Source organism: Pristiophorus japonicus, chromosome 10 (assembly GCF_044704955.1).
Source record: "Pristiophorus japonicus isolate sPriJap1 chromosome 10, sPriJap1.hap1, whole genome shotgun sequence".
NCBI classification, from domain to species: Eukaryota; Metazoa; Chordata; class Chondrichthyes; family Pristiophoridae; genus Pristiophorus; species Pristiophorus japonicus.
In genome coordinates, this window is record NC_091986.1 from 125937064 (window position 1) to 125962223 (window position 25160).

The window sequence follows — 25160 nt, forward strand, 5'->3', positions numbered from 1 at the left end:
CATTTCCATCCACATAAAGCTCCCACTGACTCCCAATGGTCCAGCAAATCAACTTCCAGATCCTTATCCTTGTCTTCCAATCTCCCCACAGCCTTACACCATCATATGAGAGCGATCGTCTTCAGCATACATACCATCCACAATCTCCATTCCTCTTAAACTGAAGTACAGCTTGTTCCCTTCAGCTTCACCATCAGAGAATGATTGTGCACATTCGCTTGGTGGTTTGAAAAATGTGCCTTAAATAAAAATGAAGATCAATTTTGTTTTTCTAAAAAATGTCAGATGCAGACATAAAAAGAAAAATATAGTTGGGAATGGAATTATAATATTTAGAATCTTATGGAAAGCCATGCATAACAAGGTTATTTGTGATATGTGCAAGTTATTCAGATTACCTACATGTAACATGTCAAAATTCCACTTCAAGTCATGTATTATCTCCATGTAAACTGTATGGGGCTGAAATTGCCCCTTTCCTTAAGGCCTGTTACTGCCAGAAATTGGCTCCATGCTGCAGAGTGGAATGGCCACCATTTTGAAAATTGCCCTCCTGCGGTGACCTGCAGCCCCTACTTACGCTCCACTGCCAATCCATCCTAAGTGCGTCATCAGAGCATTCACTGCTGATGTTCCTCCCCGCCCCCCCGCCGCCCGAACACAAAATTCGAAAGAGAAAATGTTGCTGCTGTCACTCGGTGCCACCATCAACTTTTTTTTGCCAGTGCACTGTTTGTAAAATGGAGGTGCGGCCGCAATTAAAAGTGGGAGGGCGCACTGCCACGGACAGCAAGTTTTTTTTTTGTCGGCCGACTGCTAGATCGGGTCGATAATTATGACCCTGGGTTCGGACGGGCTGCCATCAGGTAGCGTGTACCCGCTCTTGTGTGCCAGGCTGCTGACCCAGCCGAAACTCTCCCTCGTGGCCCAGTGGACCAAAATAAACAGAGAGTTCGCAGCGGCCCTCCCCTTTAAGTGAATGGGAGACACATGGTGACGCGGCAGCGTGATGACATTATCAGTGTAACGCTGATGAGTGACAGCGACGGACATCCGCCCGCCTCCCACTTCCGCCCCTCTAGTGTGCGAACATCCACTCACCGCTGCACTTCCGCCCCCATTATGACCAACTTCCGGGCTGTTGGGGAAAAAAAGAGCCAAAGAGCAAATTTCGCTCAAGAGGCTGTGGCTTCCGTTGCAGCAGTGAAAACAGCTGAAACGGGTAGGTGAGCCGTGTTTCTGGTGGTGGACAATTTTGGACCCATATGTTCTTTGCCGCAAGAACTTTCAAGTGTTTCTTACATAATAGAGGGAGAATACTTTGGACCATCATTGATCTTAGTAGTTTGTGCTCGGGAAGCTGGATAGCCTCTATCTCAGTTTTAGATAGTTGGTCATGACCAAGCATTTCTGATTTCTTCCTGGTGAAGTTTTCCTGCAATGAAATGTCACAACCTAACTGTAGTCTCAACCTTCAGATCCCATTCAGATTTATACTGTAGTGAAAAATGTAAAAACAACAATGAGCGTAAAGCAATATAACCTAGAAAAGAATTGCACAAACCTTTTTTGTCACCATGAATGGCATTGTTGTTTCTTGACATTGTTCTCCTGATGCATGTATCCTGCTTTCTTTTTTGTTTTGTAGTAATTGATTAACCTCCATTCTCTCTTAGCTAGTGGAAATGTTCTTGTTTCAACCTCTCCTGAATGTCCTGTGTGTTTTATCCCTCAAGCTCACTATCTGGATAAGGTAGTGAAAGGTATGGTTTCATTCCTATGTCTTCTGTAAACTGTTCATGACGTGTTTAAAAGTAAACCTTTTCAAATCAACTTGGGGAATTTCTAATTCTGTCACTTGCAATAACTCTATCAGTCTGATGTGGTCCACTTAGGTTTTTTTCCATTGCCTTGCTGTTGTTATGTGGACAGTCTGCTGCTACACTATAGATTACTGCACTTCAGAACTGTTTTGTTATTTTCATTGGTAATATTGCAGAGAAATGCAGTTGAAAATGAAGCAGCTAATTCACTGGACCATCATCCAAGTGACCCATCATGAATTAATTTTCTACTACATCTAGGTTCCCTGAAGGAACAAAGGGAGAGGAAATAATTGCTGGGGTCATTCCTGCAATGGTCAAGCATCCTAATGGGTAGAATTAAATGATTTACAAATATATCCATAGATTTGGATTGTTCTGCTTTCCGAACAAAGCCTAATTGATCCATGCATCGATGATATGAGGACAAGGAGAAATAAGGAAAAATTCTTAAAATAATTACAGTGCAGAGGGACGCAGCTCACACTACTGTGGTTGAAACTATGAGCTCCTACAAAGGCTGACATTGAAGCCTGCCAAACTATGCAGGTGTCCATTGTGAAGATATTTTCATGCATGGTTCAACAATTATAATGGATGCATATATGTAGCATCCTGACAAATTCAAAATAAGCTGGAGGATTGGTGGTCCCAACCCATGTGCCGCAGACTTGACTTCTGCTAAGCATAAGCTGTTTCTCCAACACCTGAACTTGATTAAAGGTCAAAGTTACTGCAGACCCAATAAAAAATTGTGTTCATGATGCAGAATTCCACAAATTCACTTTAATTATATAATCTGCCAACAGTAGAGTCTCATAAATCACTTGATTTAAAAAAAAGTTTGTTGAGCTTCCTGAGACTATTGGTCAATTGTTTCAAACTCTTATACACTTCATTGGCAAGCAAAAGTACTATCCTTCAGTAAGAAAGTGATAGGAAAATAAACCAAGTCATCATCAGAGTTTCCAGTTCTGATGCAAGATTTGACCCCAAAATATCGAGCCATTTTTTTCTTTTTATAGATGCTTTCCATCCTGTTGTGTATTCCAGCATTTTCTGTTTTGATTTTTTATCTCTAGATATATCTATTAATGCCGAAACAGAATTAGAGAGACATACATGACTAAAGTCTTCAAAATAGAATATAATTTGCAGCATTATAACATTCTTTATTGTGATATTCAAATCTGCTTGTTGCTACTCAAAAGAACTATTCAGTCTATTAGCTGCATATCTGCTTAATATTTTTATGAATAATTTATTGATGAATGAAAATTACATGGAACCCTGCAAAACAATGTAATGTGTAAAAAAGAAGATTGTGTATGTGAGTTTTGTTCTGACCAGCAGCCTTCGTAGGCTTTTTGAAGGTATGTTGCATTTTAAATTGTTTTGGGAACTAAATTGGGTCATGTAGCACCTGTTTTACGGTGCTATGCCGCCAACTAAGATTCAAAACTGGGGTCCGAAATGCACGTGCACATTTCCAATGGAAAGTGCTCAGGATGGCATCTTGGTAAAGGAGTTTGTGTGTGCGTGCGTGCGCGCATAACAACTGCCAAGAGCATGCAGAGCAGCGACATGATGACGTGAATGATTGTACATGTTTTGGGAGGTTTCCCATAACATTTGAATACTCTACATGGAGTGATCTGGCTGGTCTTACAGTATGGTTTTAGTCACATAAAATATTGTGCTGAAATAAGTTTCTTCGAGACTTGGGTGGCCTGTTAGGGCTTCCTATGGGAATTGAACATGACTGGTAGAATGACGAGAGGCCACACATAGCAGGACATCAAATCCCTCTGCAGCAGAACCAGTGTGCGACTTCACCCTTTGAAAAAGTGGCACCTGCAATATCCTTTTCCCCCATCCTGGCTTCTGCGTACTAATGTCTAATATCTTACCACCATCCACAGTTGGGTTCTTGGTGAGGGGAGAGGAGAAAGTAGGAAGTGTGCCCGTACTCCATCTGCAGCTTGTGAGTCAGGAGAGCTTGTGGAATGAGGGAAAAGTAGGAAGAGAGAAGGGAGATTATGACTGCAGAAACTCTCATCATCAATCCCTCCAGGGCCATCAGTGGCAATGGCTTCAGCAATGTCCCTTCCCATGATAGCCAACAGTGTCTCCTCCATGGGGTTTAAAATGTGCAGGCACACTTGTCGTCCTCCCAGTTCTTTTCTGTTGCCTCCTGTTATGTGCCACATTCTCTTGCAAGAAACAGGAAAGTGTGTCAGTGAGTGTCCTGCAATATGTTTGTGTGATATGGCTGTCATGGTTGAATAGCTGACGGTATGTGTGAGTTGTAGGTGCGAGGCTCGCAAAAGTGCTAAGTGTGTAAGGGTGAGGTAAACCATATGAATTGAAGGCTTGAGTACTGATTGATAGAGATTGTTGGTATATGGGTGATGGGTGATATGTCCTTACTATACAGTATAAATGCACACGAGGCCCATGCTTGAGAGAAGGTCAGTCTGTGACCTGTCCTTTATTCCTTAGCACTCAAGTGATGAAAGTGGCTGGAGCTTCCCCTTTTATACCTGAAGGTCCAGGTTAGGAGTGTCTCCCACAAGTTCACCACCTAGTGTTATCACAGTGTATAACTTAGGTCAGATTATACATGGGTTACAATGCTGGTTGAATACATGACAATGGGTATGTTGTGAATTGAGCAGTGGATGAAGTTAGTAGTGCAGTTGGTAGGATATACCATTTGAAGATTGAACTCACTCACCTTGACCATCCATGTCAGATTGTTAAGCTTCTTCCTGAACTGCATCCATGTTCTTGGAGCAACGCTCCTGGCATTCGTGCAGCTAGGGTGACTTGGACAGGTTAGGTGAATGGGCAAATGCATGGCAGATGCAGTATAATGTTGATAAATGTGAGGTTGTCCACTTTGGTAGCAAAAACATGAAGGCAGAATATTATCTGAATGGCGGCAGATTAGGAAAAGCAGAGGTGCAACGAGACCTGGATGTCACGATACATCAGTCATTGAAAGTTGGCATGCAGGTGCAGCAAGCAGTGAAGAAGGCAAATGGCATGTTGGCTTTCATAGCTATGGGATTTGAGTATAGGAGCAGAGAGGTCTTGGTGCAGCTGTACAAGGCCGTGGTGAGGCCTCACCTGGAATATTGTGTGCAGTTTTGCTCTCCTAATCTGACGAAGCACATTCTTGCTATTGAGGGAGTGCAGCGAAGGTTCACCAGACTGATTCCCGGGATGGCTGGACTGACATATGAGGAGAGACTGGATCGACTGGGCCTGTATTCACTGGAGTTTAGAAGAATGAGAGGGGATCTCATAGAAAAATCTAAAATTCTGATGGGACTGGATAGGTTAGATGCAGGAAGAATGTTCCCGATGTTGAGGGAGTCCAGAACCAGGGGTCACAATCTAAGGATAAGGGGTAAGCCATTTAGGACCGAGATGAGGAGAAACATCTTCACTCAGAGAGTTATTAACCTGTGGAATTTTTTTCCGCAGAGATTTATTGATGCCAGTTCATTAGATATATTCAAGAGGGTGTTGGATATGACCCTTACGGCTAAAGGGATCAAGGGGTATCGAGAGAAAGCAGGAAAGGTGAATGATCAGCCATGATCTTATTGAATGGTGGTGCAGGCTCGAAGGGCCAAATGGCCTACTCCTGCACTTATTTTCTATGTTTCTAGAGGGATCAATGATGAAGGTCACTGCATATAATGCTCCTTCTCACTTCTTGCTCGTCCCACAACTTCTTCCCATTGCCTCCTGAGCATATGTCTCAAGGGCCTTTTGCCCCCCCTGTGGATACAGGACATCGCTCCTTCTCTACATGTCCAGCACCAAGGCTTCCAGTGCATTAGCAGAAAACCTTGGTGCACACTCTCATATGTTGATCCATTCTTCAATATATTAGAGCACAGATTCAGTTTACAAAGGATCCCCATCTCTTCTTGCAACCACGATGCACCTCCCCTTTAAGAAGTGCAGGCTGCCTTTAAGTATCACTAGCCACCCGTGATATCGAGCCCCCGACTGATTTGTGCAGTTAATGAACAGCGTGGGTAGCGCTGGCTGCAACTAGCAGTCATTTGAAACTGCAGGAAGCATCAATTTAATGTGTAGCCTGCAACACAATTAACGGGCTTGGATTAATCACGTACCACAATCCTCTCACCTGTTTTCAGGGGTTATCCAATTTAACCTCCTTAATGTTTTATTATTGTACATCTTATTATGAACCATCGTTTCTCAAGTTACATTATGGAGATAGCAGGGTGCCTAAATTTAGTGCCGCCAGAAAGCTCGCGCACCTACCTTTTTTAAAAGTTTTTTTCCACTGGGAGCATTGAGGTGGCCTTTCCATCGATTTTCGGAACTTAGTAATTTTTTTAATGTTGGATTGTAAGTTGGTCATAGTGGGGGCGGAAGTGCGACGGTCTGTCAGGCTGAGGGGTGGAAGTTGGACCACGATCGAGACTCTGCCACCGGGGAGGGTTTTGGCTGGGCCAGCGGCCTGGCACCCAAGACGGGGTGCCAGGCTGCCTGTTGGCGGCCCACTTGAACCCAGGGGTGCAATAGTCTGCCAGCAAAATAAATAAGATGGCGGCCTCGGCATTCAGCCCACGCCTTTAATGGCCACCGTACCATCAGGGCAGAGAGAGAGCAAACAAGGTGCACTGACAGAGAAATGATTTCTTTACCTAAATTTCGGGCGGAGTATTCTGCAGGTGAGGGAGAGTGGCAGTGCGCTTTTTGATGACGCGCTTGCGGCGGTCATCAGCAGCGGGGCGGAATTGGGGACAGACCAAAAAAATCCCTGGTCGGGCGGCCATTAGACTGCAACGCGACGGCCACTCGATTCCGCCACAAGGCCGCCGCTAAATGGAGGAAACGGGCCTTATACAGACCCTGAATTTCAACCCTCGGGTTTCTTTCTCGAGCAAGCTGGTAATTACTTGGGGGTGCAATTGTGGAAAATACTGGTATTATCAAGAAAAGATAACATGAAATAGTCCAGAAACATTTAGAAACAATATAAATTGATAGCTTTACTATTAATGGATTTAGGTACTGTCATTTCTTCGAACAAACAGTACAAAAGCATTACTCTCAAGCCACTATAAATAACAATTATCTGAATGAGCTAAACTACATATACAAATATAATATAAGTTATGCTGTTATTATTTCATGTCTTTGTAGTTAGTAACATCAAAAGTAAAGTGAAGCATTGTAACAATACTTGACCAGATGCAATAATTTTAAGAACTTCTTATTCTTTTATTTGTAAAGCTTTTTTGTAGTTTATACAACATTCAATACACTTACCTAATCCAATGATTTCCATATGTCATTAAAGTTTCAAAAAAAGTTGCTCATTGAAATGGTTTTACCCATTAAAATAATTTAGTAAAGTATCTATTCTCCAAAAATTATGCAAACATTATTGCAGGGATAGATATTGATGAAAACTGATTTGCCCTGAGGTATCATTAGCATTTTTAGGTATGAAAGGGAATGCAGTATCTTGCAGATGTTTAGTGATGCAGCAGAAAGTCCATTATCCATTATAGTGGAGAGACCCTTTGGTGAATTAAGGAATTTGGGGAAATCAACAGTCTCAAATTTTGGCTTTACATATATGATGCAACAATACCCAGGCACAGAAATAAAGTCAAGTACAATAACAATCAGAAAGAATTTAAGTGAATATAACTGAATAATGTCAATACTAGGTCGAAGAGGAATTTTCCATACTTTTTTCCCTAATTGTCATAAGTTTTTATCTGCTTTCTCAGCTCTCCCAGGAGAGTACATGGCTGCAACTGGGGTGGGGATTGTATGTATTGCAATGTACTACGCATCACAACTCTATTGGACAAGCAGGATTGATCAGTAGGTCTTTTCTATCCTCCACTTTTTGTATGTTCATAATTGTATTAGCCAAGTAAAGCTGAAATACACATGACAAAAAAATTGTCCATTATTGTCTCACCTGCAAAAATTCTGGTGGGTATTTGGGATGACTGAAAATACATGTACAGAAAATGGAGATTCCACCATAGTAATAAGGTCAGGGACAGATCCAATCTGCTGTAAGTTTTTAGTGACTATAACTGAATAATATCAATACTAGGTTGTGAGGAAATATAATTCTGTGTTTTCCATTATATCACAAAGCTATTTACTGATTCAGATACTGTACTCATTGGCAGAATGTGACAAGTGATGTTTCCCAGGGATTTCGGGCCTCGATTTTTTACCATATTTATGAATGACTTGGATGAAGGGAGGGCTAGAATTTCCAAACAACCTGTTGGCGCCCGATTGCCGCCCAAAAAAACGATAAGATTCCCAACATTATTGCCGGCGAAAAATTCCCCCCAAAAGTAAAAAAAAATACGTCCAGCAAAAGAAATGGGCATTGCACCCTGATTCTTGGCGAAAAAGTGGAACCGATTGGGCGGTTCTTAAAGAAAATAGGCGATAATTAATAAATTTACTAAAAATTTACACCAAGGCTGCGGGTTGGCCTAGGAGAAAAACACACAAAATATTTTTTCAAAAAACATGAAATAAAAAAAATCATAAAAATATTCTCGGGGCCCTTTTCACTTAAATCACTGCAAGAAAATGTTTTAAATCATTTGTAAAAAAGCAATTACTTACCTTTTTTCTTGCAGCGCTACTCACCGACCGCCCAGCTCTGCTGATTCTCGTGGCCGTTTCTTTTATATACTTACCCATGGATCACCGCTGAGCCAAAAATCGCGCTATGGCGATCTGTGGATAGTGCACGCCGGCTGTCTACTCCCCAGCGGTACTTCGAAACCACCGGCAGAATTCAGCTGGGGAATTTCACGCCAACCCACGTCTTGCCCAAAACGGCCAATACTGCCGAGAAACTGGGTAGTGAACCAGTGGAAATTCTGGCCCTGAGTTGTATATCCAAGTTTGGAGATTATACTAAATTAGTAAGGATAGTAAGTAGTGCAGATGGGAGCAGGAATTTGCAAAGGGACATAGACAGATGAAGTGAGTGGGTAAAACTATGGTGGAGTTTAATGTGGGGAAGTGTAGGGTCATCCACTTTGGATGTAAGCAAGATAAATCAGAGTATTTTCTAAATAATGAGATAATAGGAACTATAGAAGAGCAAAGAAATTTGGGAGTCCAAGTACACAAATCAGTTAAAGCTAGAAGACAGATATTAAAAACAATCACAATGGAATATTGGCCCTTATCGCAAGTGGGCTGGATTACAAAGGGGAGGAAGCTATGTTTCTGTTGAATTGAACCTTGATTAGACCCCATTTGGAGTACTGCATTCAATTTTGGGCACCGCACCTCAGAAAGGATCTATTGGCCTTGGAAGGGGGTGCAGCACAGATTCACCAGAATGATACCGAGGCTTGAAGAATTAAATTATAAAAAGAAAGAAGTTAAATTATAAGGACTTATTGCATAGACTAGGCTTGTATTCATTCCCTTGCCACAAGAAGATTAAGGGGCGATCCAATTGAGGTGTTTAAAATATTAAAAGGATTGATAAGGTAGATGCAGAGAAACAATTTCCTCTGATGGGAACATCAAGAACATGGGGACAAAAAATTAGAGCTTGGCCATTTAGGAGGGAAATCAGGAAGCATTTTTCACAAAGAGTAGCAAAAATCTGTAATTCTCTCCTCCAAATGGCTGTGAATGCTGGATTAATTGGAGCTTAATAGATTTTTGTTAGGTAAGAGTATCAAGGAATATGGATCTAAGGTGAGACAATAACACTGACGTACAGCTCAGCCATGATCTCATTGAATGGATCATCAGCAGGTTTAAGCGGCTGAATGGCCTACTCCCGTTCCGATGTTCCTACGATACATTGTAGCAAACTTGATCAGCTGCCATTATCTCTTTACTCAAATGAATGCTTTGTAATGAGCTTTGGCTTTATATATTCTATATATATAAGTGCCTCAATAGGAATTCTTGCAAGTAAGATTTTTTTCTTTAAAAATAAATAGGCTTTGATCGGTTATTTCAAAGAATGATAAAAGTTTGTAGTAACCTGCCAGATGGTATACTAGAGGCAAAACATTAGGATTGTTCAAAACACCTTTGAATGCTGTGATGAGCAATTGAGAGATGGGCTGACTAGCTTTTTATAATCCCTGACTTATTTTATAAAATCTCTGTGAATATGTACAAAAACACAATGGGGTTAAGTTAAACAGCACTGGCCTGTCGGTGCGATCTGGGCGCCAGGAATGATCACTGCACAGGAATGGTTAGTTCAATATTAACATTTGTTAACACTTGGGCTTCATTTAAATTAGACCAGCAACTTGTTGACAAAGAGGATTAAAATTTCAGGTCACTGAGACATCGGCAGTAGCCCTCAGGTAGGTGGTGGGAGGGGGGCGGGGGATGGTAGAGAAAAATCTGAGGTAGAAGGTTTATTTTCAGATAAGGGAGTGTCGCTTTTCTTGATTTAATTTGACCATTTTTCAGTAGAAAGGATTTGGAAAAAGAGCTACAATTAATGCTGGGTTTTAAAAAACAGTGGGCCTGAAATTGCAATCGGAGGCTTCCCGCGAGCGGATGCCTCCGACCTGCTAAAAATCTAGGTACTTACCTGATGGTCCCAGAGGTTCGGACGTTTACGCTCCATGGCCTCTACAGGTACTCGCGGGTTGAGGTCTGCATATCCCAGGGGTGGAGGCGGTTCGCAAGCACCCCGGGATCGCATGGGCTGTCCAACCAATGAAAGAAGGGGGATCCCCATTCATACTTATGGGGATTCCATATGTACGGAATCACTAAGTATGAATGCAAATGCCCCCAAAAATACACGTACACTTAAAATATAAATTTTTAAATCACATATTTAAAATTAATCAAAATGACATTTAATTAAATATTTAAAACAAAAATTTATTTTTTTGAAAAATAAATTTACATATTTTAAAGGGTCTAAAAATAAGCTTACCTTATTTCACAGGTTTTTAAATGTATAAATTATTGAAAAACATTTATTTTTCTGTTCTTTATAAGTCTTACGCTGGGAAAAGCAGGCCTTATGCCTGGAGTAAGAATTTCACAGGCATTCCCTGGGCAAAAGTTGAGCAAATAGCCCAACTCTCCGCCCACGGAAGCCCTTTTCCCGGGAATGTGTGCAATCTGTCAAGAAGTTTCTTGACAGATTGCAAGTTGCTTCGCATGCCTAAACCCATAACTAGTGCAGACCCTATGGGCGCGTGCGCCCCTCTTGCACACCTGTAGGGCCACAAATTACAGCTTAATGTGTATTCGTATGAGTTTTTTTTAAAAAGGCATCCAGATGAAAGGTGGTTAAGATGCTTGTCATGGAGGCACATTTTGGCCTGTTGCCTTACTACTCTGGCACCTTTTCCATCACCAAGCACCTCATCCTGTTACACCCCTCTTGCCTCTCCTTTAAAATCCACATTGTCAACTGTCCTCCAAGCTCCCTCCTACTTCAGCTTTCTTCTCAAGATTTCCTCCTTTTCCTTCCTCAGCCTCTGTACCAAGTGGTTCCTCACTAGTGAATCCCCATCTCCATACCCTTTCCACATTCTCCTCCAAATCCACTGTCCTCCTGTCCTTTCTGAACCTCACCTTTCATAAACTCTCCTATCCATATTCATGGCCACCTCCTCGAGTCATCATTTCACATGGCCTCTCTAGTCCCGGGGTCCTGATCACCAGCAAGGCCATCTCTGATCTCTCCTAAAGGTTGTGATTCCATGGTTGCCCTCCAGGACTTCTCTCAAATGACAATTCTTACTGTGAGTCTAGATAGTGAGTCTAGCTGGCAGGATAATGGAAAACATCACAACCTTATCCTGTCCTTGTGTACTTTCCAGCAAGGGTCACTGAAGAGTGATATGGAGTGGGAATCCTTGTTGATTTTTCCCCTTCCTCGTCCAGGGGTATTGTTGTATGCTGCACCAATGCTGCATCATCTGAGATCAGTTCATTCAGCAAAGACCAGGAAGCAAAATCAGGCCTTCTAATCTGTTATACACTTTACCAACTGAGTCATTAGGAAGCCCCCTGCAGAACAGTGTTGATCAGTCTTATTCTGTTTAGAAGTCTTGAAAGTGATTGACATGCAGCTGATTCCTCTGTAATTAATCACTGGGCAGAAGCTGCCCTTCTTTGCACTGATACACTGATGTTTGTCCTCTACTACTTGACTGCTTCACTGGTTTGTATTCTAAGCTGTGCATAGCTCATTAATTCTACTGTTAATGATTTAAAGCTCACAGGATGGCAACGTTATCCCTTTCTTCAGTTAGACTGAATTTTGCGAGCTTGACTTCACACTCTCTGAAATTCTGTATATCGTTGCTTTCAGCTTGATTTTCTCAAGTGCTCCACACATTAGAGTTTACAATATCTTAATATAAAATATTCATAAAATGGGATTGCAGCACATTTGTATTATCTTAAAGTACAAATAACAATTTATTCTGCACATGTAAGTACAGATATAGATGAGTCCAATCTAGGGAACTTGTACATTCCTGAGAATACAGTTTGGAAAATGCTGTTGATGTTTGGAAAGTACCCATTAATTGGTCTTTCTCTCGTGGTGATTTTGTCAAGTTCTTCTCACCTGGTTACCTCTATTACCTTACCTGAACATGATGTAGATTTGGATGAAACTTATTTTAAATGCGTTTTGTTCCCTTTCTCTTCCCCATCTGGTATCCCAACACTCAAACTGTAAATATTCTACCACAGGCTGAGCAATTAGTTTGTTTATAACAACAACAACAAAACAGTAATTCATCATAACCTTTCTGGCCCAGATATAATTTAGTACACTTAAAATTAATTTCCCATATTATGTTCTCTAGAAAAAAGTAATTTCTTTTCATAGTCAAATAAGAATACACATTTTCACAAACCTCTAATTATGACCCAGTTTCCTCAGAACTGCAGCTGCATATATATTTTGATCTAAAATGTACAGTATTTACAATATATTAAAGAATGGTTCTCAGATGTAGGGGTACAGTAGCATAGTGATTATGTTACTGGACTAGTAATCCAGGGGTCTGGACAAATAATTCGGAGACATGAGTAAATTCAGTTAATTAAATAAAAATCTTGAATTAAAAAACTCGAATTAAAAATCAAGCTGAAAGCAATGATATACGGAATTTCAGAGAGTGTGAAGTCAAGCTCGCAAAATTCAGTCTAACTGAAGAAAGGGTTAAAGTTTCCATCCTGTGAGCTTTAAATCATTAACAGTAGCAATAATGGTGAGCATGAAACTATCGGATTATCGTAAAAACCCAACTGGTTCACTAATGTCCTTTAGGGAAGGAAACCTGTCATTCTTACCCAGTCTGGCTTATATGTGACTCCCAACCCACAGCAATGTGGTTGACTCTTAACTGCCCTCTGAAATGGCCTCACCACAAGCACTGCAGAAGTTCAAGAAGACGGCTCACCACCCTCTTCTCATGAATAAAAGAAAATGTGAGTTGTGATACTTTTTAACTCCATCATTCTAATTCAACAATAAGAACACAATTTTATGTTCTTCTTGCGAAAACAAATCCTGAAATGCTGAAATGTTCTGGAAAAAAACACTGGGCTGATTATGTAGTCCAATTTAAGTTTAAGCTTTGCTGCCTAACTGCTGGTTCAAATCTGATCAACAACACAGTGAGCGACTGCCCGCAAATTTGTCAGATCAGTTTAAAAAAAATAATTTTTCATAGCTGCCTACGTGTCTTTGGCTTGGTGCAGGGAGCTAACCTAATGTGGGATATGAAAAGTCTGGCCAGTTGCTACAATTTAGGGGATTACTTTGAGACATTTCCTAGCCTTTGCCAAGACTTAGAGGGAGGAAGAAAGAGGTCCAAGGAAAAAAATGAGGCAAAAGGAAACCCCACGTAGAATCACAAACAAAGTGTGAGGGCAATTGATGGAGTGACACAGCTCCTGACTCCCTGTTTGACAGCTAGTAAAATGGATGTGCTACTACATGAGTTGGGAGCAATGCCCTATATTTTAGGGAACCTAGAGGACCGTAGTGCACCATTCCCAAGAGCAATCGGTAATCAGGATCAGCGCTGGAAACAGATGCAGAAATAAATGATGTACTTTCTGGAATCTGACACGTAATGACTACCACACAGCACCATGCGTTGGGTATTGGCCAAAATTTCTTGCCACAGTGTTCCCCATCAAGCACTCTTAAGAAAATTGTAATACAATCTATCTGGGCCAATACCCAACACATGGTACTGTGTGGTAGTCTTTATATTTGTCAGATTCCCAAAGTATGTCATTTATTTTGCATCTGTTTCCAGCGTTGATCCTGATTACCGATTTCTCTTGGGAATGGTGCGTAGCCTTTCACTGACACCCATGTTGGTCTACAAGTTGGGCACATGTCTGTCACTGCATGTGCTCCTTCATCCTACAGCATGTGAAGACTACTTTTCTGCTTATACAATAGGTTTGGCACATCGAGGGCACAGTTCTACCTCTGAGAACTGCCTCCCTGGTGAAGCACTGGTGGGGAAGACATTTTTTCTGACATGCCCAAATAAATATGCTAGGGTTTGTAGGTCCACATATTTCATATTGGTCGGACTGGGCAACCTTTGTATGCCATTATCATGAAGGAAGAGAAGAGAGGATAGAGGAAAGGAGAATGAGGCAGCACTTAAGGAAGATGCACCCCACAAATTATTTATTCTCTACCGCCTCCCCCAAGGAATATACCAGGAGCACAGGTCTGATTAGGATCGTAGTGAGGAGATGAATGCTTTACCACAGAGAGAATAGGGGATATCTACTGCATAAGGATTTGCAGCCATAGCCATCTGCCCGCACTGCTTTGTCTGTGGCTGTGAAGGTGATAATTGTACTCAACCTTTATGCCACCTGGTTATTATGGACATCTACGGGGGATAACTGTTGCAATACACACATTACCACAAATCGAGCACAATTATGGAATTCTGGGGCCTTGACACTGAGATATAACAACAGCTTGCTCTTACATAGCACCTTTAACACAAAACATCCCACTGTGCTTCACAGTGACAACAATAATTGGACAGTGATTCATGGTTTTGAGGAGGCTTTTGAAAGACGTTAGAGAGATTGCAAAGTGAAGGGATTTAGCAAGAATATTTCAGTGTGGCACAGGGATGCATGGGAAGCAAGAGTCAGAAGAGCAGAGGGCATGTGTTAGAATGTGGGGCTGAAGAAGGTTGCAGAGGTAGGGAGGTGTGCAGAGGTAGAGAGGGGCACAGCTATGGAGAGATTTGTAGATGAGAACAAGACTTTGAAGTCGATATGTTGGAGAATGGGAAGCCAAGGAAAGCTGGTGGGACGATAGGGGGGCAGAACTTAATGTGGGGTAGGATGCAGATTGTGAAATTTTGAATGAGTTGCAATTTGTAACAGGTGAAATTTGAGAGGCTGGCAAGCAAACCACTGGGGCAATCGAGGCTGAGGGTGACAAAGGCATGGATAATGCTTTCAATGGCAGTGAATGTCACCACAAGATAGCATGTAGAAAGGAAAGGAAGGGGCCCAGGCCGTTGATTGTGCCTGCGACGACTATTTGGGGGTTGGAGGAGAAGCATGGATAGACTAGTAGCAGAGATGGAAATTTGGTTGACGGATAAGAATCAAAGACTTGGGGTTAATGGGTGTTGCTCGGATCGGAGTAGGATTCAAAGTTATTAACCAAGAGGTTAGTGCTGGGTTCACTTTTGTTTTCTGACTTGGACATAGGGAGCAAATTCACAACAAATTACATTTATATAGCACCTTTGACATAGAACGACTTCCCAAGCCACTTTACAGAAACTAAATTAGACAAAAATTGGCCCCGAGGCAAAGAAGATTAGGTGGGGTTATTAAAAGCTTGGTCAAAGAAGTAGATTTTAAGAAGGGTCTTAAAGGAGGCAAGAGAGGTGAAGGCAGAGAGGCTTAGAGAGGGAATTCCCAAAATTAAGGTCTAGACAGCAGAAGGCACTGCTGCCAACGGTGGGACAAAGGGATGCAAAAGAAGCCAAGTTCAAAATTTGTTGTCAAAACAAAAGTGAAGGATTTACCAAACAGTGGGGAGAACTATAAAAAACTTCAGGAAAATGTGATGGGTTAGTGGAATGGATAGACTGGTGACAATTGCAACTATAATGTGGATAAATGTGAGCAAATGCACTTTTGAAGGAAAAACAAGCAATAGAAGTATACATTCAATGGAAAAACTTTGAAATATCTTGATGAACAGAGAAACTTGTTCATCCAGGTGTTGTTACCACTGGGGAGACCTGCAGCCACAGAAGTCTGCTACTGTCTGAAAAAACTCTTAGTCGCAATGAGAAAAATCTGCTGGTCAGACATTTATGGATTTAAATTTGGTGGAGATATTTTTAAGCTTACTGGGAGGAGATACATTTTTTGCTTGCAGAACATCCCCCTCACCCACTGAGTGGAAAATTCAGTCCACTGCTCCTCGATGCCAATTATTGAACCTCCAATTCTGTTACATTGTTTTGCAATGGTGTACAAAGACAGCTTTATTTCTGAATCATTTTACAGAGAAGAAATGCATTTTTGGATTGTGGTTTTGGTATTTATGCAGAAAGTTGAATGAGAAACACGATCTTGATTTTTTACATCTCCTGATTTTTATTTACATTGATTTCAATGGAATTGGGAGAGATGTAAAATGGCCTGCCAACTCACTGTTACCCATTTTACAGAAGTGCACAAAGTCAAGATCTATCCTCATATTTCCTATACTGAACTGTGACTGTTGAAAAGCTAAAAATAAAAATATAAATTGTGAAACTTGTTTATATTGACAGAAGGTTGCCCAGGTTTGTGTAATGGAAATGGACGATGCACGTTGGATCAGAATGGTTGGCATTGCGTGTGTCAGCTGGGCTGGAGGGGTGCTGGATGTGATACCTCCATGGAAACTGCTTGTGGAGATGGAAAAGATAACGATAGCGGTAAGAAGCTGTTCACGCATTTTAAATCTGCACCAGGATTATTAAAAGTGCAGAGATCATAAAAGTTTCCAGGTTTTATAAGAATAGATCAGCAATTGTTCACGTTTGGCAATTATTGCAATCATAATAATTTGTTCATTAATATGTATGTGAATGCAAACCTGAACCAGGCCTCTAACGGACAATACATGAAACCTCTTCAGTCTTTGGAAATGCTACCTCAGTTCATCGTATCTCTTTTGTTGGCAGAGTAAAGCACAGTGTGGTCCATATTGGAGTCGCTTTACTTTGGGGGATAGATAACATTTTCTTATGCATGTTAGCAGCAGTTTTTATGAATTTTCACTCGAGGTGCATTTAGTAAGCTTTGTGACTTTGAGAAACGCCTACATATAACAGCTCAGCTGTTATCGTTGGACGGATTTTAGCTGTAGGAATTTTGATAGCTTGTCAACCATACCTCAGTCAGTGCTTTATACAAAACATGCAATGGCGTTTCTGTCCTTCCTATATAGAGCATAAAAGAAATTCTCTGAGGACAGTTAAAAACCACTTCAAAAAGTGCAGTTGATCATAACAGCAGAAAACCTGAAGTGCGAGCACTAACTGGCAGCAGCTGTTCGTACCATTGGCCCTTAGCGGCCATGATTGGTGGGAGTTGCTCTTCAGCCTTGTTCCAAGGCCCTGTCACCAGACCAGCTGCCTTCTAGCCAACCCTCGCAATACCTATTCCAATTTTCATATGTATATAATGCTGGTGTCCCCACATAAATGTAACTGTCTTCTTTCTCCTTTTCAGTAGCTTAGGTGGATTTATGGACTTTAGGTCCTGGCATATGCCTCACGCTGCCTGCTCCTCTCTCCTTCCTCTTCCAGTTCCTCCACTTTCTTGTATTTTGTAACAGCATCCTCACTTCCTTATTATAACTTTGTATTCCCATCAGCATGGATGTACATTGTCTGACCTGACTGAACTTGGTGTGGTCAAGATAATGAATGGTAAGGTTAAATGTTAGCATGGAGATAAGTTTCCATCACCCAGTTCCGTCACTTTTTAATAATTCCTTGTTGCCAACACTGCGTCCTGAAAGTTTATTCTTTGCACATATGCTACCTGGTGATGGGCCTTCGTGGGCATGTGCAAAATAAAGACTTCTCACAATATAGAGTGGAACATAATACAGATATGGATGTTTTGATGTGCCGCATTTCATTGTAAGAAACGGGCCCTCTGTTAGAGTGTGCGTTGGACAGATTTGGAGGTTAGTTTGCCTCTTCCAGCACTGACCAATCCAAGTCAGCTTATCTTTTTCAATATTAATTAATTTGTTAAATCTTTTTTCTTTCTGTACCAGATGGTCTAATAGATTGCATGGACCCTGACTGCTGCCTTCAGCCTTTATGCCACGATAATCCACTGTGCCTCGGATCACCGGATCCTCTTGAAGTCATTCATCAGACTCAGATGCCATCTTCACAACAGAATCTTCGATCCTTCTATGACAGGGTCAAATTCCTCATCAACAAGGATAGCACACATGTGATCCTTGGTGAAAACCCTTTCAACAGTGGGTAAGGTCATTCAGAATAGACATTTAAAAAAAAATACAGTTGTGGTGTAAATCTAAAATATCTTAAACTTTTACATCTGCACCCTCTTTCTGTCATCTTTTCATACATTATAACGGTGACTATCCTTCAAAAGTATTTCATTGGCTGTAAAGCGCCTTGGGATGTCCGGCGCTATATAAATGCAAGTCTTTTCTTATAAAATCCTGTGTCCACATTTGCAATGGAAACTGCCTATGTAAACCTCTCTCGCTAATTACACTCTCCTGCAGTGGAGTTGCTGCAGTGTCACCACCAACAGGATGGTGCAATTACAGCATAACAACTTTACATTAGCGAGTTCCCATTATAAATGTATACATAGGAATTTTAAATGGAAACAAAAAATAAGAACATAATATGTAATGTTAAAATTAGGACTGAATTACACCTGCATGCCATGGTCCAAAACGGACGCTGGTTTTGAAGCCGACATCGCCTTTTGAGTACATTTGACCTGACTCTGTGTGTGTGTAATGCCATGGGTAATCGGCTAGTATATGTTTAAAAGACTCCGGGTTGGATTTTCGGTTCTGGTCATTACGGGATGGCAATAGCGGTGGGGTGGTAAAGTTTGCGCCGGGTAATGGTTTGCATCCTCAGCCACAAAATTAATCAGCTGGGCCCTGAGTTTTTGAAGCGGAGCGCTAATGGAGGTATTGCACACCTCTCTCAGGGCACTCGGCTGGCTGAGCAAGCGAAAATCCTGAGCTAAACAGCCGGCCTTGGAGCGACCTAAGAGAGGCCTGGGGGGGGGGAAAAAAACAACAACAAAAAACACCAAAAACATTCCCAATACATAACGCATGCCACCACAACATAAATTGCAAAAAAAAAAACAAATCACACTTACCTGAGGTCGGCATTACCTACCTCCGTGTGGCAGTTACAATTTGGAACGCCTGCTTCCACAGTTAATCCCAGCAGGGCGCTCGACAGAGCGCTATTGATCGGGCAGCAGCTAAAAATCGAGCCGGTGTCGCAACCAGGGGCACTGCACACCAGCTTGCCACATCCGGGCGGTAATGCACTGCATCCCCTCCAAACAGGCACCAAATTTCCCAACCGGATGCTGGAAGCTGGCTGCCTGCCCGGAAGTGCTTACTGCCACCTCTCCGGGGTGTTAACAGGGGCAGAAGACCAAAAATCCGGCCCATGGATCAAAGTATGGAGAAATTATAATGGCCCATAAGGAATTGGCAGAAAAATTAAACAAGTACATCGGGCCCAAGTTTCCACATGATTTGCGCCTGATTTTTAGGAGCAACTGGTGGAGAACGGACTATCTTAGAAATCGCAATTCTCCACATTTTTTTTCCTGCAGTTCTAGTCAGGTAGAACAGTTCTACTTGGAACAGAATTTTTTCTTCAAAAGGGGGCGTGTCCGGCCACTGACGCCTGATTTCAAAGTTTCCACAGTGAAAACGTACTCCAAACTAACTTAGAATGGAGCAAGTGAAGATTTTTGTAGAACTGAAAAAACCTGTTCTACACATTAAACAATCAGGCGCAGGTTACAAATTAGGCGTCCAGAACGAGGTGGGGGGGAGGGGGGGGGGAAGGGAAGTAATTAAATTCTACAATAAATCCTTATTTATACTTCTACAAATATTATACAAATAAATCCAACCTGAATAAACATTTATAAGCAAAGAAAAGATTAAATAAACCATCTTCCTACCTGTGTGAAAGTGCTTCAGTCAGCTCAGCGATGTGGCGTCGTTCCCGCGAACGGGAGGGAGGGAGGGGCAGGCAGTAACCAGACAGCAAGCAGCCTTCCACTTGAGGTGGAAGCCTTACAGTCAGCTCAGCGATGTTCCCGCGAACGGGAGGAGGGGCAGGCAGGCAGTAACCAGGCAGCAAGCAGCCTTCCACTTGAGGTGGAAGCCTTACAGTCAGCTCAGCGTCGTTCCCGTGAACGGGAGGGAGGGAGGGAGGGGCAGTAAGCAAGAAGCCTCAGTGCTGATGTGCTGATGGCAATGTGGTTTTATTAAAAAATGTTCAAAAATTAAACAGCTACAAAGAACTACAAAAATGGCCGAGTGCCAATGTTTCCTTCACATTGCGCATGCGCGAACGCTTCAACGCGCACGCGCAGCGTTGCCGGCAGGAAAAAAACGAATTTAAATAGTACCCGCCCCCTCCCACTTACAAAATCGGCGCGAGTGTAAGCTCCGCCCCCCTGGGCACCGCGCCAAACAGACAAGGAGCTGCAGGGCTCTCCAGAATCGCGAGTTTTTTTTCCGCCGCGTTTTAGAGGGGCTCAGAGGGGCGCCCGTTTTTTTATCGTGTGGAAACTTGGGCCCATCGTATCTGTCTTCACAGTAGAAGGCACAAAAAACATTCTGGAATCATGGGGAACTAAGGGTCTGTAGAGAATGAGGAACTTAAAGAAATCAGTATAAATAAAGACACAGTACTGGAGAAATTAGTGGGACTAATTGGCGACAAATCCCCTGGACCTGACGACCTGCATCTTTGGGTCTTAAAAGAGGTAGCTGCAGAGATAGTGAATGCACTGGTATTAATCTTCCAGAGTTCCCTAGATTCTAGAACAGTCCCCAAGGATTGGATGGTAGCAAACATAATCTTGCTATTTAAGAAAGGAGGAAGAGAAAAAACAGGGAACTATAGCCAGTTAGCCTGACATCAGTAGTAGGCAAAATGTTAGAATCTATTATTATTATTATCATTATTATGTGGTAACAGGGCACTTAGAAAATCATAATATGATTAGGCAGAGTCAACATGGTTTTATGAAAGGGAAATCATGTTTGACAAATCTGTTAGAGTTCTTTGAAGATGTAACTAGTAGGATGGATAAGGGGGGATTATTGGATGATGTAATGTATTTGGATTTTCAAAAAACATTCGATAAGGTGTCACACAAGAGGTTATTACACAAAATTAGGACTCATTGGATTGGGGTTAATATATTAACATGGATTGAGGATTGATTAATGGACAGAAAACAGAGAGTAGGAATAATCGGGACTTTTTCAGGTTGGCAGGCTGTAACTAGCAGGGTACCGCAAGGTACCGCTTGAGCCTCAGCTATTTACAATATATATTACTGACTTAGATGAAGGGACTGAATGTAACGTATCCAAGTTTGCTGATGATACAAAGTTAGGTGGGAAAGTAAGCTGTGAGGAGGAAGCAAAGAGGCTGCAGAGAGATAGACAGGTGAACTGAGTGGGCAAGAACATGGCAAATGGAATACAATGTGGTGAAGTGTGAAGTTATCCACATTGGTAGGAAAAACAAAAAATTAGAATATTTTTTTGAATGGCGAGAGACTGGGAAATATTTGCATTCAAAAGTACATAAATCGCAGAAAGTTAACATGCAGGTATAGCGCAAGCAATTAGGAAAGCAAATTATATTAGCTTTTTTTACCAAGGGATTAGAGTATAAGAGTAAAGAAGTCTTATTGCAATTATACAGGGCACTGGTGAGGCCACACCTGGAGTACTGTGTACAGTTCTGGTTTCCTTATCGAAGGAAAGACATACTTCCCATTGGAGGGAGTGCAACAAACGTTCACTAGACTGGTTCCTGGGATGAGGGATTGCCCTATAAGGAGAGATTGAGTAGGTCTAAATTCCCTAGAGTTTAGAAGAATGAGAGGTGATCTCATTGAAACATATAAAATTCTTAAGGAGCTTGGCAGGGTTAATGCTGAGAAGATGTTTCCCCTGGCTAGGGAATCTAGAAAACGGGGTCACAGTCTCAAAATAAAGCGTCGGCCATTTAGGACTGAGATGACGAGAAATTTCTTCACTCAAAGGGTTGTGAATCTTTGGAATTCTCTACCCGAGAACTGTGGATCCTCAGTCATTGAGTATATTCAAGATAGAAGTCGATACATTTTTGGGAACGAAGGGAATTAAGAGATATAGAGATTGTGTGGGAAGGTGGAGTTGAGGTAGAAAATCAGCCATGATCTATTTGAATGGCAGAGCAGGCTCAAAGGGCAAAATGGCCTACTCCAACTTCTATTTCTTGTGTTCCTAAAACAAAAATCCCATTACAAAGAGAGACACAGGGAACTGAGCATCCTTTTTAGCTGTCATGTATAGACTCAAATGAATTCACTAATTAATATGGTTCCAGATTTTTCTTTAAATTTGCTTCTCTAAAATTATATGTGAGGGACATGACATGGTTCTATGTTGGAACAGTATAAATGCATCAGCATTATAGGATATATATTTTAGTTCATTGTAAGGCAGGGCAAATGGATTGTAAATATGGTTATTATTGTTTGATACTCGTAGTCCCAGAGCTTTCCTTACAGCAGATCTATTTTGCAATATTGTTTCATTACTATTGCAAAAGGTACTTTGTGTTTAGTCATTTAACCTCACATCTCAAAAAAGTGCAACTATACCATGCCTTTGAATAATGAGATCTGTACTGTTTTATGGTCTGCTGTGCTTCACATTTTGAATTGCTGCTGGCCCTGTGTTGTTGTGACGAGCTCATGAACTCTAAGAAAATTCTTTCGTTTAGGATATGGGCTGTAACAATGATGAGGGATGTGAATCAAAATAAACATCTCCCATATTGTAAGTACATATACGCAGTCTGCTCACAGCAGAGATGAGGTAACATTCATATACAAGTGCAGTTGGACCTCTCTGGTCCGGCACCCTTAGGACCTGACCGGTGCCGGACCAGAGAATTTTCCGAACCACGGGAGCCCAATTGGTGACAATGCTGCTGACAACGACCCGGGCACGTTCTGTGCATGCGCTGCGCAGAAGCCCACTGCGCAGCATTTAGTCATCCAGAATCACTCCATTTTTAAAAATCCTCAGGCCCAGCTTCGGTGCCTCAGTCAGCCGCCTGCCTTTCCCTTCGCTTTCCTTGCCCAGCCCGCTTAGCTCAATGAACACCAACACAAACACCTCAAAAAAACACATACATACACACAAAAAAAAAACTAGAGATCGGAGACAAAGTGGAGGATAAAGTCAAGGAGAGATGCCGACCCTTACCCACGATCCTGCCCCCGGCGCCAGTCCGTGTGTCATCATCATCATCATCATCCTAGGCAGTCCCTCGGAACCGAGGAAGACTTGCTTCCACTCCCAAAGTGAGTTCTCTGTTGACTGAGTAGTCCAATACAAGAGCCACAGACTCTGTCACAGGTGGGACAGACATTCGTTGAGGGAAAGGGTGGGTGGGGCTGGTTTGCCGCGCGCTCCTTCCGCTATCTGCGCCTGACCTCTTCATGCTCTTTGCGTTGAGACTTGAAGAACTCAACGCACTCCAGGATGCACTTTCTCCACCTCGGGCGGTCTTCGGCCAGGGTCTCCAAGGTGTCAGTGGTGATGTCGCACTTTACCAGGGAGGCTTTGAGGGTGTCCTTGTAACTCTTCCGCTGCCCACCTTTGGCTCATTTACCATGAAGGAGCTCCGCATAAAGCATTTGCTTAAGGAGTCTCGTATCTGGCATGCGAACTATGTGGCCTGCCCAGTGAAGCTGATCGAGTGTGGTCAGTGCTTCAATACTGAGGATGTTGGCCTGAGCGAGGACACTGATGTTGGTGCGCCTGTCCTCCCAGGGGTTTGCGGAGACAGCGTTGGTGATATATCTCCAGTGACTTGAGGTGCCTTCTATACATTGTCCATGCCTCAGACCCATACAGGAGGGTGGGTATTACTACAGCCCTGTAGACCATGAGGTTGGTGGTAGATTTGAGGGCCTGGTCTTCAAACACTCTTTTCCTCAGACGGCTGAAGGCTGCATTAGCGCACTGGAGGCGATGTTGAATCTCCGCATCAATGTCTGCCTTTGTTGATGAGAGGCTCCTGAGATATGGGAAATGGTCCACGTTGTCGAGGGCCGCGCCATGAATCTTGATGATTGGAGGGCAGTGCTGTGCGGTAGGGACAGGCTGGTGGAGGACGTTTGTCTTATGGATGTTAAGCATAAGGCCCATGCTCTCATATGCCTCAGTGAATACATCGACTATATCCTGGAGTTCAGCCTCAGAATGTGCGCAGACGCAGGCATCGTCCGCGTACTGCAGATCAACGACAGAGGTTGGGGTCATCTTGGACCTGGCCTGGAGGCGGCGTAGGTTAAACAGCTTCCTACTGGTTCTGTAGTTTAGTTCCACTCCAGCGGGAAGCTTGTTGATTGTGAGGTGGAGCATGGCGGCGAGGAAGATTGAGTAGAGGGTTGGAGCGATGACGCTGCCCTGTTTGACCCTGGTCCATACGTGAATTGGGTCTGTAATGGATCCGTTGGTAAGGATCACAGCCTGCATGTCGTCGTCAAGCAGGCGAAGAATGTTGACAAACTTTTGGGGGCATCCAAAATGGAGGACGCTCCATAGACCCTCACGATTGACAGTGTCAAAGGCCTTTGTAAGATCGAAGAAGGCCATATATAAATCTGCTCCCTGCATTTTTCCTCAGCTGTCGAGCTGCAAAGATCATGTCCGTTGTGCCCCATAGGGGATGAAATCCGCACTGTGATTCCGGGAGGAATGCCTCGGCCACAGGGAGAAGATGATTGAGGAGAACCCTGGCGACAACCTTCCCAGTGGCTGAAAGCAGGGAGATTCCCCTGTAGTTGCCGCAGTCGGAATTGTCCCCTTTTTTAAAAATGGTTACAATCACTGCATCTCTGAGATCTCCCTCCAAATGAGAGCGATGAGGTCATTTCTCCGCGCCAACAGTGCCTCTCCGCCATACTTTAGCA

The 25160-nt window shown here is 42.5% G+C and overlaps 1 protein-coding gene across 3 annotated transcripts in view; it reads left to right on the forward strand.

Moving 5' to 3' along the window:
* The window catches only part of tenm4 (teneurin transmembrane protein 4), a 969538-nt gene that overhangs the window by 768728 nt on the left and 175650 nt on the right, over nucleotides 1-25160 (forward strand). For 2 of the 3 annotated variants that reach the window (XM_070892063.1, XM_070892065.1), the window contains 2 exons: nucleotides 16688-16834; nucleotides 18190-18406. In XM_070892063.1, coding sequence (XP_070748164.1) covers nucleotides 16688-16834; nucleotides 18190-18406 — 364 coding nt within the window. The remainder of the gene's footprint in view (nucleotides 1-16687; nucleotides 16835-18189; nucleotides 18407-25160) is intronic. The other variant, XM_070892064.1, reaches the window with a different exon arrangement.